Source organism: Battus philenor, unplaced genomic scaffold, assembly GCF_028537555.1.
Source record: "Battus philenor isolate CCGP_79_NKW_IND1 unplaced genomic scaffold, ilBatPhil1.0.hap1 SCAF_4, whole genome shotgun sequence".
In the NCBI taxonomy this organism is placed as follows: Eukaryota; Metazoa; Arthropoda; class Insecta; order Lepidoptera; family Papilionidae; genus Battus; species Battus philenor.
In genome coordinates this window covers 4,522,282-4,541,324 of record NW_027181704.1, presented here as the reverse complement: position 1 = coordinate 4,541,324, position 19,043 = coordinate 4,522,282, and the positions used below count along the sequence as shown (strand labels likewise).

General features: G+C 30.4%; 1 protein-coding gene across 1 annotated transcript; it reads right to left on the bottom strand.

Moving 5' to 3' along the window:
- Positions 1 to 9,137: 9,137 nt before the first annotated feature.
- Positions 9,138 to 18,871, bottom strand: LOC137929037 (cytochrome P450 CYP12A2-like). Its single transcript, XM_068772084.1, has 10 exons — positions 18,784 to 18,871; positions 17,474 to 17,604; positions 16,548 to 16,681; positions 16,077 to 16,195; positions 15,547 to 15,663; positions 13,962 to 14,240; positions 13,103 to 13,256; positions 11,872 to 12,084; positions 10,674 to 10,845; positions 9,138 to 9,406 (listed from the first exon to the last, which is right to left on the bottom strand). Exons 1-10 carry the CDS (start codon positions 18,840 to 18,842, stop codon positions 9,255 to 9,257), a joined length of 1,530 nt encoding a protein of 509 aa, XP_068628185.1. The 5' UTR covers positions 18,843 to 18,871; the 3' UTR covers positions 9,138 to 9,254.
- Positions 18,872 to 19,043: the final 172 nt, after the last annotated feature.

Below are 19,043 nucleotides of genomic sequence, written 5' to 3'. Positions count from 1 at the left end.
CTTCCCAATGACCCTAACAAGTCCCAATTTTTCAAGTCAAATCTGTCCAAACAGATAAACTTGTGGATGGAAAGTAAATGTCAAATCAAAGGACCTTAGTCAGAAAGTCAGAAATACACACAAATGTTTTAATCAAAGGACCTAAAGCCATATCCATAAAATGTCGTGTTTGTACCTAAAGAGAGATCGTTCATTATTTTCCCATTCGTCAAAACCAAATTTCATTACTTTTCGTAAAACAACAAGTCACAGCTTGTTAAAAGTTATCATCACCAATTTTAACTGAAAAATTTGAACAAAATATTTTAACAAATATATTACAACAGGCAATATATACATACTACAGTTACAGGTTTAGACTTGTTAGTATTTAAAGTAACGGTAATAAAAGATAAAATCTTACAATTTATAAGTTTTTTGCTATTAACAATTCCTCTGCAAGCATCTGTACAATTTGTGATAACTATTTTACTATTGGAGTGAGCAGTTATATCCCAGCGGTAGAGTAGTGTGACGGATTCGATTCACTAGTTACACAGGATTGAGCAGTCACTCACAAACAAGCTATCAGAAGATGTGCAGCAGCGTTGCGCACCATAATACCAAACTGCGATCGCCAACGCGCCGACACAAGCATAGCGATTATGGTAAATCCGAGATATCATTTGAAAAAGTCTATGCCTTGCAGTGGGCGTCTTTGGGCTGAAACGATGACGACGATTTTACCATAAACATAAGAAAGTCGTAGAGGGTTACCCAATAGTAAGTCACGCATATAACAGAACGGCGCTTCTCAAGATTTTAAAATTGGAAATCTCCCACAACAAACATTTATTCTCAACACTATTAGATGTATTTTGTAAACGTAACACAATTATCAATGCTTACCTAAGCTTGTACCAGAACAAACGATTGTGCGGTAAATTAATCTAAATAACAAAATCAGATAAATTAATAATTAAAGTAATATATGTTGAAATTAATCGTAAAAATTTTCCTAAAAAGTCACGGTTGAACTGTTAATGTGAAAGGTTTTTTCTTGTCCTAAAGAATATAATATTTACTGCTCTAAACAGGAAGAAAAAATTAAATTTAACGTAAAGTTTGAATTTCAAAGGTATATTGATGTTATAGACATTTTTTTATTTTTTTTTTAAAACTGGTTTTGTGCAGTTATTTATAGCAGTCCAGGACCAAACACAAGTTACATGCATTATTGTTTTAATTTTACGTGCTAGTGTAAATCACAATATTTATCAATTTGGCATAAGCAAAAGTTATCCTGTGAGGTATTTTCAATTATGTACGAGTCAAATCATTAACTGAAAAATGTAAGATTAATAAAAAAGCGATATAATACTAATATAAATATATCGCTAACAATTAGTTATTTAATATAACTTTTCGTTTGTATAAACGTAAATAGTTTAATTTAAAAATCATCGTTTGAATTAAAAAAAAAACTCACAACAACAGTATAATGATTTTAAACTTACAAATCGAAAACAAAAAGTTTGTGTAAAAAATATATGCGACAAATCGTAGAGTTAAAGATATAAAATGTTTTATTTCCGTAAGCTCTTAAATTTTAAATAAAACAAAATGATGGTTTGAAGAACAACATCTAGCGCAGATTGCTATGTCGTAAAATTTGGATTTAAATTATGTACGCGCTATAAGACGGCCAAAGTTCTCAGATTTTACAGACGTAATCCTATTACGCATCCTGAGCAAACATCCTTTAAATGTTATAAAGCGTTCAATTACATCCTTTGTTTTATTTTATAAGTAATTCGACATAAACAAAGAGCTTTTAAATTCTCCAGAGGTTTATTACGATCTCAACGAAAATAAAGATGTCGCTTTGTTCGCTGAATAAGATGAATATAACATGCAGTGCCTTTTTTCCCTACTGAAAATTATATATTTGTTTTCCTCGCTTTTAAAAATTTGAATCAGACATAGAAATTAGCAGCATCGACGTTGCATCTAGAAACTAATATTTTTATTGTTCGTTTATATACACACGTTATATTTACCGCAACGATTCATAATAATTGTATAAAAACGCCTATCCGTATACATCGACGACCACTTTTAGACTTCTTTCATCATCATCATTTCAGCCTTAGGACGTCACTGCTAAACAGATTTCCAATAGGTTCGGGTAAAAACGGTTTGTAACGAACGTCATCCGTCGATCTTAATAACGTGATTTGTTCGCGCTATGCGTGGATCTCCTACACTACGTTTGTCGCTTTGTAGTCTCCATTCCAGAACTTTAAGTAGCATGAGACCATCTGTTCTACTAGCTCTATGGACTTCCCCCTGCCACAGTCCCACTTTTGCCATATATTATAAAGAATTAATAGAATAGTTCATCTGTACGGCGCACTCACGAAGAACTATATTGTACAAAAGTATATAATTAATATGAATTTAAATACATGTAGCACATTTTTCGTCGCCATCAACAAAACGCAATAAAATTGTCTTCTTTGTTGATTAATTTTGTAATAAATTAATAAATAAAGAAGACAATGTACGCAACTGCTAATATTACTCAAAGTTTTACATGAAATTAATATGTCTTCCATGACGCGTATTTTCAGGCCCATAGACATGCGTGATATAATTCTGGATGCGCTGAAGGCTACAGGTCCGTTTTCTTCCATTTTAGACAGAGTTCCTCAAACAGCGGCACCACTTTCACTTATATACGAATGCGCTCCCGTACTTGTACAAAATAACTCATTCGTTGTCCATACTATAAAAAGGCATTCTATATAATATTTTTCGAAAGAAAAGAATTGATATTTAAAATGTTTAATTTATTTACATTGCTGTGCTTACATATCGAGAAATGAATTAATTAAACTAGACACGTCTAAATACTTCAGAATGAAATATTATTTATGATATGATTTTGATGAAGTACCCTTATAAATTTTAAACAACAGTTTATTTGTTATTTACTGACATACTTATAACAATACCATACCAATACTAAGACCTATATTAGATGAAGATGCCTATATTATTTATATATTGAAGTTACAGGTCATTTACGTTGAAAATAATAAAATTAAATGTAATATGCTAGTTTATTTTTGAAATACTCACCTAAAGTTTAGTGCATACAATGTATAATATTGCTTAACACGTTTAACGTCAAAAATAAACAAATTGCTTACACCGCAAAGTAAATGATGTAAATTCAGAGCGTTTAAGAGAACATTTTATTAATTGAAGTTCGTTTTCAATGCTTAAATCGTGAAGTATTCTGTAACAGGCAACAAGAGAAAGCTTTTAAGGGAACCTCATGAAATAATTACAAAAGCATAAACGGCGAAAAGCCTGCAAAGGAAAAAATATTTTCCTGAATAATGGCAAAGCTTTCAAGAAATGTTTTTAGCTCTTATTTCTTGTATTATTTAGTAGGAAGCTAAGCATTTTACACCTTTTTTTTAAATTTAACTCCAAAATTACCGATTCTTTACATGAATTAATTGTACTTAAATTTTAACTATTTAGCCCGGAAGTCCAAAGTATTATCTTTTAGTATTTATTTTTATAAGTATATTGGAAAGAGGGTCCCATTCTATTCTGGCACCATATCTCGAAAGCATTGATTTGGTGCTAGAGAAAAATGCTGCGCATTCCCTAGGCAAAACAAATGAACTTCTCTATACACAAGTGACTCAAAGAAACAACGAAACTATCTATTTTCCTACAAATAGCCCTTGAGTGTTTTGGTCATATTGCTGGCAAAGACTCTCAAATTTCGTTACAAGCAAGATTATAAGTAAAGACCATGATGGAATATAGACAATAAAGCTTACGACACAATACATATTAGTCGAAGAGCCGACGGCAAAGGTTTATCAAGAAGAAAGTGATCCGTGGAGAGGATCACGACCCTCAGCAATATATATAGATTAGGATGCGAGGAAGGTGCTAGGAACAGTAACGGAATTGTTGAATTTTTTTAAAATTGTTTTCCAAAATTAAACTGATTTAATTAATCGAAGTGATTGTATTTAAAAAATTAATTATTAACTTAAACTTTGTAAGCTTACATTAAAAAGTTTGTATGCAAACTTCGTTGTTATTACTAATTTACATATCAACGCACGACGCGACATTTTTACGTCTATCGTATTGTTTATTTATTTTATATTTAAAGAAAACTTACAAACCAATAAGAAGTAAAATAAAATGTAAAAATAAATAATTTCGCTAATGATAAGTTCCAACCGATATAAAATAATAGATTAAACTAATGAAAATACAAGAAATTTGAAAAGAAAAATTTTACTAATTTAATTTTAAATACTCTCATTAGGATAAGGAAAAATCATTACTATTATCAAAATGTTATTTGTTAAGATTGGGTGGTATATACAGATATTAGGTCAGTATTTCATATAAATAAAATAAAATTGTGAAAATAATATAAAACCGAATGAATAAATAAATTGCTATTTTCTTTTATACTTTTAAGGAAAAGAAATATATCGGTCTTCGTTTAGTCCGCCTCATCAATCAGGGTCGAAACACCCTCAGGGCTTTTTCATACGCATCATGAGAAAGAAAATGGTCCATATAATATTTATGTACGTACCGCAAAATGGAACCTGATTGCTTATTCATAAAGCTTAATTTCCTTAATCTGATTCTTATTATGTCAAATGCTGGTATATTGCCCAGATAATATGTCAAATTAATCTATCGTCTGGGCTTTAAGATAAAACTTGACATTAGGTACATGAATATAAAATATTTATTATAATAATTCAATTTTATCTCAAATATTCTATTCTACTACTTAACTTGATTTTTGAATGTAGTAAATAAAATAATGCCGCCGTAATTATTAAAACAATATTAATCAAACAATATTAAATTATGGCCTATGCCTTGCGTCTATTGCTGATATGATGATGATTTTTGCAGATCTTCTCATTTCGGATTCGATACCGCAGCAAAACGAATTATCGAATAGATGTCTATTTCCGGTGGGTTCTAACATTATTATCACATTATTACACATGCGGATGAACGTGTGGCATCTTGTTACCAGTAATTAGATTTCTAATCGTTAAAACCTTGACGTTAAACTTAGTTTTAACTTGTAGCAAAACTGAACAGTACTTTAGGTGCATATTAAGCGATTTAAAGACATAACTTGACAATTTTAAACGATTTTGGATACCCTTTACTCGGTTTTAGTTGGTTACTTATTACATGATGCGAAAGATATGCAGTAATATCCTTTCAAATCGACGAGTTTTTTTTTTTAGAATAGTTAATAAAACATTGTATCAATCTAAAACGGTACTAACTGATAAAAGATCTAATAGCACTTAATGCTAAACCCCTAATAATTTACGAGTTCGTTTTAAAGTGGATCCACATTTACATCACAGACTGACGACGACAAATTTATCGTTATTTATGTTGCATTAATTAGTACATGGCGGCGCTTGACCACGATCCGACCTGATTTTGTATGTAGTATACAATATAAATAAACTTTTATACATCTGCTTATAATTCGGTACAATTATATTTTGTAATTACTACGTAGTTTACGTATTATATTTGTTTAAAACTTAGTTATTTTTGTTTGTATTACATAAGTATTTTAAATTATTTATTAACGGTTGTCGGTATGAAATCACGTTTGGCGATAAGACCGCCCATTGTCCTTTTTTTGGCCTATTAAATTTAATCTCTTTATATGAATGAACATAAAATAAACAAGAGAAAGGTTGCGGGAAATCACTAGAGGGCAGCTATCGGTAATTGTGGCGACCTTTGGGGGAAGCCTACGCCTTGCAGTGGCCGTCTATCGACTGTCATAAATGAATGAAAGAGTAAATAAATCATAATCGGTCACGTATAGAAGAATGACGGAAAGGACTCTTTTTCTTTTCCTTTCTACTTCTTTTCTTCTGTCTATTTTTCTTGCTCAAAATACCTAATTAACTTAAGAAAGGAAAAAGAAACAGTAAATAAGGTTTTATAAGGTCTCTGCCGTTTTAGGGTAGAGGTGTATGGCGACCATTAATAATAATAAAAAATATCTGACTAACGAGCCGTGTCAATCAAAAACTTTGGTAATTAGCAAAAACATTTAAAAAAGAATTATGGAAAGCACAGTTATCATAAATCAGATTTATATTGATAAAAAGATCTTTAAACAAATTGAATCAAATTATTTACTAGCGCAATTAAGCAAAACGTTTAAAACTCAATTTGAAATATTCTTAAAGTAAATTTACTTTCTACTGCTGAGTCAGTTTTTGATGTCAATTAAGGAGTTCATTAATTTTGGGCTTATGACATACTTTATTCGCAAGGGATCATGTCGTCGCTTTAAAAATTATCGTTTATAATTAACTTACTAAAAGTGATTTTCACTTCGTGACCCTTTAAAATGTTTAGGCATTGATAAACAATGAAACAATAAATTAATATATCTATTCTTACGAATACACTTTTCGCCTACGAATCTTCAAAACCATTTTATAACGTGAGTATAAATACACATCTGTGTATAGAATACTAACAGGTTCCGAATGTTTGTTCAATTGAAAAGAACCCGTCAATAAATTCGAGTAGAGAAGAAAGATTATCTAGCTTTTATCGCCAATAATACAATTTTTAAATTATTTCCTGTTATAAATCTTAACGTAGCCGTAAAAGTATATTAACTATAGACATGTTTATATCCTATATAATATTTAATACAATAATATACTTTATTGGTCAATCTTGCTTCAACATAATCATTAAATTTATTGCAGATAAATTTATAATTGCTAGTGATATTATTATAAATGTGTGTAAGTTAGTCTCAAAAAGATGAAACATCTTTCTATTAAAGAAAACCTTGGTGTTACAAGCTTATTCATCCATCTCACTGTGAGGCATAGGTCTCCCCCAATGATATCAATGGGGGATATATTATAACCGCCACGCTTGGAAGGCGAATTAACGATCGCAGAGGACGCTCTGTCCATCGTCTGGAAACATGTTTATGAGCGATGGCAATCCTAAATTATTAATGCAAAAAGTGAGAATTATATTAGATTTTATCCTGAGTATCGTACCCGCGTCGAAGAACTGTCCTCTACAGTTTGCTGCTCATTATGAATACAGAGGTAGGAAACAGTTGGTTATGTTATAATTATGATATACAATAATCGAAAACATTGTACGTGTTTCGGGACCGACAAGCCACGTGCTATTGTTTGCATTTTTCCACGAAAAAAAAATGTTTAAAATAATATGTATTTATACACGGCTTACAATCGCTGACGAAACCATAGAAAGAACTATTCTAGACATTTCTCTACGAATTAGGAACAAGGAACTCCTTATTAATAGACGAACATAATTTAGCGGATTAACTAGTTGAATTAACAGTGGGCATGCCACAGCGTACAGAACAAATAGCTTCCGGGGCCTTAGTTTCTGGAGTGGATATCTCGAACCGAAGAGCACCGAATAAGACGTCTCATCCACAAAATGTTAATGTCGTCAGAATACGTTATGCAGGCCGTTTTCTACCAGTCCTAATGGTAATCTATGGGAAAACCAGAAGTAAATGTCTTGTGGTTACAATGATGATGATATTTCCGATTATTATTTTCGATACTGTTATAAGTTTAATCTTAAGGATTTAATTTCTTTAATTTTTGCTTGTTTTATGTAGTCGATAACAATATTTTAGATATCTGGCACTGATAAAACTTACAATTTATAAATAAAATAGAATACGATCTTATATACCGAATTTCTAGACGCTCAACTTAATAATTGGCTTTACGAAACATCGCCCTAACGGCTAATGGTCTCGGTTTGCCTAAAATTTAATAAGAAGCGGGCTCTAGATTATTATCACATCGTTACCAAGAGTTAATCTTCCCACCCTAATTTCAGTCGAATGAGATTATACACTTCACGATAACTATAACTGTAATAAAAGAATTAAAATAAATAACAGTGAAACTAATTATGAAGGTTTCGGATTTTTTCAAATTTCGTCCCAAATCGAACACATGTTGATAGTTTACCTCGCCTTAAATCTGTAGTAGATATATCTTGTGTTATCTTATCCGAGAAATTTTCATGATCGACGGAACACCTTTTCTATTATATTATGATCCATCTAGAATATATTAGCGCCTTTACTTTTTAACTATTGTACCGTTATAACTGAGCTAAGTAATATTGCTACTAATTTTTGACAGGAGCGTATATGTTACTCTATTTTTGTTTGAAGACCACCATAGGTAATATAATTACTGAGCTAATTATACCATCAAGTGTCTCCGAGATGATGTTTCCAAGATGCTTTCGACAAATTTAACTTAAAAGTTCTTTTTTTTACCAAATAATATATAAAACATTTTACAATATTTGTTCAAGACTTTAGAAACGATAGAGAATTTAGAAATAAAAAACGTTTTTACGTAAGCGAAAGGGACCTGTAAAGATATTTAAATAAAAAAATGTTAAAAAAGGTGACATATAATTTTATTTCACAAATTTAATGAACATTTTTAACAGTTCTAGCAATTTTCGTCTAATTAACAAATTTTAAATTTAAATATCAAAAATTAACAAAAACAATAAACTTGTCAATGAACACCTGCCTCTTTTGCAGGTAAGTTCATTCTCGTACAGACTAACGCCACGATCCTTCTCTCAACACCTTCATTAAACTTTTTACTATTTTCGTAATGTACCAACCTAGCGAACTATAAACTGATTTTGATCAGTGCTTCGTGAATTTCTAGAAAAATATGAAAATTAAAATCTATCAGCTTTTCCACGATGACTAAAAATATTTTTAGTACACATTAAAATTAAAATAAAAATTATTACAATGTTCCCACTTATAACTAAACATAATTTTTTGTACAAACAGATTTAACTATACGTATTTTTATTCTATTGCACATATAAATATAACCAAATTAATGATTACACATTAAAGTTAAAAGGTTATATTTGCTTGGAAAACTTATTTTTACGGTAGTTAAGTACAATGATTTTCATAATGTAAATTAATAGAAAAAGTAATATGTATAAAAAAAATTTAAAAAACTTACAATTTTGTTTATTGAGTCAATATAGTGCAGTCTTTACGTATATCCTGTATAAAAATCACTCGTGTAAAATAAAATTAAGCTATAAAATTATAAAACAACAATTATTGTTGCCTCTCTAGAGATCTAAGTTTAAACATCTTTAAAGGTAAAATTAAAAGGACCCTTCACATAATTCAGAGCGCTTTGATATTGTTTCAACGGTCCTCCAAACCACCCGACGTGGAAATTTTCAATAAGACGAGCGACGAATGTTTCCATTTCCAGCTCAGCAATGCGCCGACCTGTAAAAAGTAAAACATTTTGATTCATACAAGATGTCTGATAAATCAAAGTCGCGCCGAAATCGTGTTACAAGTAAGAGTTCAATATTATTAACTATTTTCAGTACATCGTTTAGAAAAATGAAGCCATTGCGGTAAATATTTTTTTATTATTCATACCGAGTGTCCCATAAATCAACGTTAAGACAAAATCTTATATTAGGGCAGATAAATATTAAAACTAGAAAATACTTTTAAGGTAAAGTAGGATTTTCTAATATTTTTACTCTGACAGTGGCATTTTATTTAAAATTACAATCATTGCAGTGAATGAACTCTTATCAGTCGCTTAGAGGAAGGTCAAGCCCGGTAAAATTAAGATTAAAAAAATAAATTGTGTACTTATATTAATAGAAAAAAACATTCCAGGATGCACAAAATACATTTAGTCATTGAATGACAATAACTTAAAAAATACTTGAATTTTTTTAATTATTATAGCAAGTAGTTGATATTTAGGACACCTTATAAGCTATATTTCTGTACATGGAACATTTTAACACTTGCTATCAACAATATCGACATTGATAAATAGTTACAAAAGTCAAAATCGACATCAAATTATAAGGCATTTTTATCAACATGTGCTTAATTAAATTTAAAAATTTAGCGTCAGGCCATGTGTTTACTCGCTAGCATGAAGCATAAAATTATTATAGGATCGTTTGCGCCTTTTAATTTTACCAGGCGCTGCATTATTGAACACAAAAAAAGCGAATTTTTTGAAAAAAGAATAAACTGTACAGTTTATCGAATTCCAAAATTTGCTAAAAAAACAAAATAAAAATTTGCCGATGAATTGTCATGAAATTTTGTACCAAATATACTTTCACGAAATAAAACAGGTAAGAGAAAATTAAATCGAAATAATTGTCTCTTATCTATCTTAAGTCGTTAACACATCTATTGGTTCCTTTTTGTAATGTTTCCATTGGGACACAAATATGCTATCACAATAAAGATACTGAAACGAATGCGTGGGGAATTCCCCAGGCGGACTCTGTACGATATATTAGATGCTCTCATAATTTTAGATTTTGTGTTTTGGTTTAATTTTGATTATTTGGTTTAATTTTATTTATTTGATTTTCACGGCTCAGAATATACACCAATCTTACTATGTTATTACTTAACATAATCATTAGCAAAAAGTAGGTAATATTACACAATTTACACAACAACCAAGCTAGCACTGAAATCACAAAATAAATCTAAGTAAAAAACTTACCAATACAACTCCTTGTCCCAAATCCAAAAGGACTGAAAGCAAACGGATGTGCGTTCCCGTGATACAATGGGTCGTCTTTATCGGCTATCCAACGCTCTGGTATGTAATCGTAGGGTCTTGGGTAATGACAGTCCATCATCGCTGTATATTGATGAGCAAAAGTCATAAACGTCTGGAAAATAAATTATTACAATAAAATTAAAAATTATACCAACAAACTTTACGTTAATTATTAAGGTATATTATAAAGTAGCCATGGGTATATTTATTCAAGGTATTTTTATATGATTCTCTTCCTTCTCAATCTGAATTTACTCTTTATTTTATTTCTCGTGTTTTATTATGTTAACTAGATTCACTTACCTTTATCGATTTATCTATGCACCACCTAAATGATTAACTGGCAGAGAATGCCTTCGGCATTAAGTTCGTCGTTGTAAGAAAAAGTACAAAAAGTTTTTAAATAAAGGAAGTTATATTAGTTTGATTTAATTCGGTAGCTAAAGGCTCATATTGGCTTATACGAGATTTTTTTAAATTATAGCATACGGATTTACAAGTGATAAGCGTTTTCATTAGAATCAATAAAATTCAAATCCGATTTACTACTTCCTTAACATGTTTATTACAATTTTGCCACTCGAGTCTTATTATTTTTTTACATGTGTTACAGTACTGTATATTTGTCTTTTCTTACACAAGATAAGAATTTAGTTTCTCAAAAACAATTGTGGATGAATAATTTTCAAAGAAAATATCATTAAACTATCAGTTGAATAAAACACAAGCACAAATGTTTATTTTCATCAAGGTATGTAAACTACATCTTTACACTTTTTATGATGTAACTGGTACATTTTTAGGTATGAACTCACTGCGAATGTAGTATAAATTGACTGGTAATGGGTGTTTTTTTTACAATAAAACATTACTGCAATGTAATTTGAAAAGCACGGTGCTATTCAAATAGTCAATGAAAATACTAATCGAAAGAGTTTTACCTTTGCTGTAAACAGTAACATAGTTCAGTCTAAGAGGCTAAGTGTATGTGCCTAAATATATACACAAATATTACACGATATTGTACAGTATATTTAAGGTAACATTTGTTTAGATAGAAACACAAAATCAAAATAGACAAGCCAAATATTATACGCATCATTAGGAAAAGCTGAAAGAACACAATAACTTTACTTACATGTTTGGGTATGTTGTAACCGAGCAAATTGTACTCCTTAGAAGTCTCTCTCATGTTTCCTGAAACCACGGGCATAATTCTCATAGCCTCTTTAATACAAGCCTTGAGATACGGTCGTTTCTCTACGCCCGAAAATATTTCTTCTCTTAATTTGTTTTGCTTTTCTGGGTTATTTGCAAGGAAATATAATGTTGGTATTACTGTATTTGCGGCCTGTAACACACAAAAAATACATTTTTCATACATTTTATATTGTATTCTTACTACTAATGAATTTAAGATAAAAAGATTTAGGATAACATTGTTTTTATTCTCTGTTAATTAATCAACGGCTTAAATATCAATAAAGGATCTATTTTATTTTATTACTCAATGTCTATTTATCTTGCTTAAATCTGATGGTCTATAAATCGAGACAATTCGGCTACAAATTCTAAAAAAATTAAAACGAACGAAAAAGCTAATGGTAATTAGTACCTCAGTACGTGAAGAATTTCCTACAAGATTGTATATTATAACACATTTTATGAATCGGTATTATCATGCTACTTTCCGCTGCCATCCTCAACCTTTTAATTATCTATTGTCATCATCATCATTTAATCCATAGAACTTCCACTGGTGCTAAATACTTTAAACCTTTTTCAAAAATCAAAGACAATCACATGCATATTTACATGAGCAATGGTAGCGCAGCAATAAATGATTTAGACTTCGATCACAAGTCGCAGATTCAATTCCCGTGATACAATATTACATAATTCACATTTTGTGCATTAATTACGTAGGATTGCCACTGTACACAGATAAGTTTCCAGAGGATGTGCGGCAGCTTCGTCTTCGTACCATAATGCCACACTGCAACCCGTCCACCTTTATATTATCCATCTTTCGGAAATGCCTTTGCCTTGCAGTGGACATCTATGAGCTAAAACGACGACTAAGATATCTATATAACCCATCTATCACGTCCATAGGCCATCTTCTTAGATTTTCAATAGGATCGGTTGGAAACTACCTACATCTAGCGTCTTCCAACGACCTAACAACACTGGACTTACCAGTCCGTGTTCTCTCATCCACAACCTCCAAGCCCCAGCGGCTAATTAATAATTAGACGTTGCTATACTTTTTTACATAAAACTTACTGGAGGTGCAGCTTAAATTAAATACGCCAATTAAAAGAAAATATTTTTTTAAACTATTTAAAAAAAAATTAAAAAACACTAACCGTATCCACACCGGCAAACAGCAAATCACTCGCCATCAAATTTGCAACGTTTTCGTCTATTTCGATCAACTTCTCCAATATTCCCTTTTCACTATCCGATTTCTTTTCACTGACAAATTTCTCTTTAGCATTTTGAATAAAGAACTTATTCAGCCTTAAATGAAAATAGCAATATTGTATTTTTTTTTGTACAATCTCATCGTATAATCGTTATATGGCAACAATTTTACGAATATAATATCATTTTAAAATAGCAACAATATATATTTTTACACGTAGGAAAAATTGGTTCTATTTCAGTTTCTCAAGTATTTACCATTCTGCCTCTTAAAAAAGACTTATTGAAAGATTTGTTCAAAGGCACCAAAGAATAATCATTGAACAAGTCTATGTGACAATGATTTTTGCAGAGGTTTCTTAGTAATGCACTGATACCAAATAAGAAAATAAAACTGATAATTGTGGAGTGTACATTAATGCAAAAATGGGCATTGTGGCGATCTTTTGTGGAGGCTGCCTCGTGGGCTTCGGTTGGCTGAAAAGATGATGATTTGAGTTTCCTTCCTCCTAGCATTAAATTCAATTCATGGGATCATGACTCTAGATAGCTTTTGCTGTACAATGTCACGCCATTGATCTCCACTGTTGGACACTTGCATTGCATACGTCTGTTTTAAAGTGCGGTGCGAATAGTTATCTCTAAATAACTATGACAAAATGTACAATACCTCAATCTTTTCTGTAAGTAAAGGTACTGCAAAGCACTCGTACCATCGGAAATATATATTTTTCTTTTTAATGAGACATTCACATAAATATTAAATAATATATCTAATATCACAGATAACCTGTAACTCACTTTTCTTGTTCCTCGTACAATTTCATAGCCCTCTTGTAAGTTTTGGTTGGGAACAACCGCCAAAGGCTTGGTTTGAAATCTAATTTATCTGCCACCGCGAAAAAGTCATGTACAATTTGAATGAGCCTCCTCACTGGGGAATCCGCGGGTAGATTAGGATCAAAGCAATTGAGACGGCTGCCAAGTGCTACGACCCCTATGGACTCCAACGCCCACAGGTTCATTTCGTTGCCCACGTCACCCTTAATCATATTATTTTCATCGCGAATTGATTTCATTCTGAAATGAATAAATAAACAGAGAGATTGATTATAGATGTAAAAGTTTTAAAGGAGTTAAATATTTACCTCATTTGCTATCACTTAATGTATGTTAATATATTGTTAAAAATCAATGGTTGCAGAAATAATAAATAACATAATGATAACAAAGTAAAAAAAAATCATAAATCGGATAACCCCATGTTAAAATTTATTATTATTTACTGTCCGTCTCTGCAGAATTTGTACTGCTAGAAGATTTTGGCCAGTCTCATAGCCATAGAAAAAATTAATTTTAAAAATTTAGATGCATCACCATATACAAGTTGATTGTAAATAGGTGTTATAACTTATAAATATATACAAGCATTCGCCCCCTTTAAAGCTTATACAGCTACTACGAATAAAGTAAACATATATTTAGTACAGACGAAACAAAAAGAGTCGAATTATCTGTTACAAGCGTAATGGTTTGGTTATGGTTATCCACTGTATACTTACTACGTAAGGCACTTTTACATTAAAATATGTCAGAAAGTGAATGTGCTAGAAAGGCGAATAGCTACACATGTTTGTATGAATGAATAGATATTATAAACATATTTAACAGAGAGAAATTAATTTATTCTCTATTTATTTATTAGTATCTCATTGAAGACCTCCATAATTCCTAACCTCATAAATAATTTTAAATGAATACACACTCGAATCCCTTTAAGGTTTTGACTGTTAATAATAATAGGACGGTTATTTAAATTTAATTCGTAAGTTAGTAAGCGTTATAAATGTTTTGACATGCTTATAATAAGCATTAATATTTTATAAGTTTTCAATACAAATAATTATACTTTTGGAGTGGTTTTCAATGCGTATAATTTAACATTAACACTCCTGGTAAGTGTGAAATTGTATGGAATAAAAATAAAAAAAGTTCCCAAAAATATAAGAAAGTTATGTCACAGAAGTTACTAAATCTTGCTGGTCAAAAATATAAAAACAAATAATTTAATCATTTTGATTACATTTTGGAAGCAAAGTGATATAGATTGATTATCGTTATTTACTGACTCTCGCTCTAAAATTTTACATATTATTTCTAATCATTAAATGAAAATCAGTAACACGTTGGTATTGTGTCTTAAAATACGATTAACAAACGCTAACACTTCTTGAATAATATAGTATGACATGACCAGAAAGAATATCAGCGTATTTTAAAATCAATGGAGAAAAATCGGAAAAGTCTAGAGTCAGTACCTCGCAAAGGAGGCTTATGTCCCTAAATAAGGACATTACAAGGCTACCAACCTCTTTTAATAAATTACCTTTTAACCATGTCAACGGCCACTTCGTCTAATATTGAAGTATACAGTTTAATAGTTTTGGGCTGCAACAGCACCGGATTGACGGTGGAGCGTAACTTCTTCCATTGTTCTCCGTGACTAAAAATAAATATATGATGAATTTAAAAAGAATCCTTTACTCTAAAGTAAATTTTGCACAGTCGAAATATTTGCAACATTGTATTGTATAAACATAATATTCGCTATCGTTATGTTTATTTTTATATTACGTCACGCCGAGTATCCTTGTGACCAGCGCACATTCCACCCACAACGAAGACAGACGACTTTGTTAAGGTCGCCAGAAGACGATAGATGCTGGTTTTCATCTCTCAACTTTGATTGGAAATCTCTGGAGAATGCTTATTAATAGAAGTGGATGCCTTACAGCTTTTGCAAAGAAGCAAAAAAAGACAAGATCTAAATTATTAAAATTATTTAATTTATTTTATTACTTTCAAATTTTAAATAAAAAAAATTAAATCAAAGGTAAAGTTTTAAATAATACGTACTCGGTTACTAGTCCAGTTACTTCATCAGAGGTTCCATTCTTTTTTTTAATTACTTTCCGATAATATTCCAACGATTGAAATCCTGGCCGCTTTGGCGTATAGTTTTCGCTTCGTAGTACCTTAAATTCATCAATATTAAAAAAAAAAATTACTGTACATTACATATTTATTGTTAATTTATTAAATCACTTTTTTAAGTTTCTACTTAAAAGGGTAACTAAGCTTTTTCACTTACGGAACATAGACTACGAACCTGGTTAAAACGTATTATGAATATATGGATTTGTATTTTATAAGAAAATATTCTTATGATCATCTTATGTTGTGTATTATGAGAAAATATTATGGCAAATCATTTATATCCATCAACCCTCCAAGAACTGTTATAAATTACAGCCCTGCATATCCTCTCAGACGGGCAACGCGTATCCCAAATAAGAAGACATTACCATAACAATAACATTGACTTACATATGCTATCGATTCAGCGTCATACAATAATATCAAAGTTGGCCCTCCGAACAATCCAGAAAGTCTCACGATTGGCCCGTGATCTTTGTACAAGCGATCTAACATCTCGTATCCACCCGCTTTGTAAAGAGAACCTGGAGATAAAGGTTTTATGTAAAAAGTATACAAGTCACATTTGATAAAACTTTTTGGTGTTTGTGATCTGCCAGTCGCACATTACTCTCCTTAACCAGTTAACTGAGATTGACGAGTATCTTCATCAAGGAGAAGTGGTAAGATTTCGTGTATTGATGAGTATACTCGTCATCATTATAAATTAGTGACCATTGGCTATTTAAATTGTAATTTTTGAGAAAAGCTGTGAAAATTTGAGAATATGTTTATATTCTTAAATTTTCAAGATACGCCGGAATCATAGTAAGTTAATTTTCTTTTATAATAATAGAGATCCCTATCATTATCCACTAGCTGTTGCAACTACTTGTTAATAACTGTAATACAGAAAGTAGAGACATAAAAAAACATCTTTTCGTCTAATATCTCTCAGTGTATTAGAGGCACCGGAAAGTAATGTCGCTTTCTTAAGTTAAATTCACACGACTACATTTTTAACAAAGTTTTATTTCTAATCAATATATTCACCTTCGTTATCGACAATCTTTTGCCAACTAGTATACAAATTTTTAATGCCGTAGCGGTAAAAACCAACCCGTTTTTCTGTAAAACATGTCGACAGAAATGACATTACTTTCCGGTCTCCATAATATTAAGTGATATGTCCACTATCAATGTGTGTTACTACTTACGTCTACCTCATTGATAAGTTCACAGTTGCTTAGCCATAGCTCGTTAAGTAGATAATGATATAATTTGACACACCACCATACCGTTTGTACATAACAATAAACTTTTATAAAAAAAAATACCCCCAGGGAGAAAATGATGAAGAGTCGATATAATCGGCAACTTTGATGGACCTGGTATTTCAGTCAATGGCTTAAATTGTTGCGGTGTCTCCGATGTGTTCACTGCTACATTATTGACTGTCGACACAAGCCTACAATAAAAAAGAAGTTAGAGAAATTAAGGTAAGAAACGAAACGCTCCGCTATTAATCAAATTTAAAACACCAATTCAATGTCAAGTGATATGATTCTGCTTACAAAAAATGATTGTGTTTTAACATAAATGTTTGGAAGAATATATTTGTTATAACACATTTCTTAACGGGTTGCAAAACAGACTCAGGTCTTCTCAGAGATTAGTCAGTTAATTACACTGGCGATTTTCTATGCAGTACGTTTTGAATAAAACAAGAAGTAATAATTATGATAATGAACAACTACTGATAATTTTAATATATCCTTGATGATATACCAATATAGTTATATTTTTACACCACTCATGTACAAAGGAATTGACTTTAGTGCTTATAATTATATAATGCTAACTTAACAATAAACGATCTTATCGTAAACAGCTATCTCCTCCAGACAACTAGAGGTAGAAATCACTTTTACAATAAAAGTTATTAAAAGTGTTTGCGACTCCTGCAGCAAAAGTTATAAAAAATAATTTACGTTCGTACCTACTAATATTTAATAAATAAAAAAATACACAACAATACACACTAATTATATAAAAATCTAAAATAAGTAATAAAGAAGTATACCGTAAATAAATGTTTTGATAAATATTTCACAAAATATTTGTACTATTACATTTATTATTTTCTATTGTAATGTTTACAAATTTGTGTATTTAAGTTAAGGATTCATAAATAAATATTCAAAAATTAACGTATTTTAATATAGTTATGTATATTAAAATAAACGTTATTATTATTAAATAAATATTACTTTAATATAGTAATATAGTTTTTTTTTTATTTTACATTTAAATATTCAAAAAAGATATAAGTGATAAGCGCCTGTATATAAATATAAGTAGTGATAAATAAATAGATAAGCTCATGTTTATGATAAAAAATAAACTTGTTGTTTTGTTGTTTATTTATCTTTTATTTCAAGATTATTTTGAGTATTTAAAAAAATTGTGCAATAAACAAAAATAATAATTTGATTAACCACAAAGGAATATCAATAAAATATAAAGTAATAGCAAGAACTGTTTACATTAATACTAACTGTAAACTATTGATAAGCACGAACGGTTTAAAATTTATAACAAAAAAACTTTAGAATATAACAGTTACAATGTTAATTAAATGTCATACCTTGCCGGAATTAATTTATTTGCTGTGAAGTTTAAAAGCGGTCTTCTCACTGGCTGCATTGTAATTTTTTTAACTGTTTAAATCTCACGAAAAATAATAATATAATAATACGAAAAGACAATACACTCTTCGTCGTGTAAATGATTTAAAAATGTATAAATTATTATCAGAATATTCAGTAAATTTAAAAATCCGTATTACGCCGTGGCGAGTTATCGAAGAATAACATTATGAATGTTTGATTGCTTCGACCTTGGTGT

Excerpts from the sequence above, each read along its gene's own strand:
- LOC137929037 (XM_068772084.1), bottom strand. The coding sequence starts at position 18,842 with ATGCAGCCAGTGAGAAGACCGCTTTTAAACTTCACAGCAAATAAATTA. Across the intron at positions 15,664-16,076 it reads GTAACTGGACTAGTAACCGA|TCACGGAGAACAATGGAAGA; the intron begins GTACGTATTATT and ends ATTTATTTTTAG. Across the intron at positions 14,241-15,546 it reads GCCGTTGACATGGTTAAAAG|AATGAAATCAATTCGCGATG; the intron begins GTAATTTATTAA and ends TATTCATTTCAG.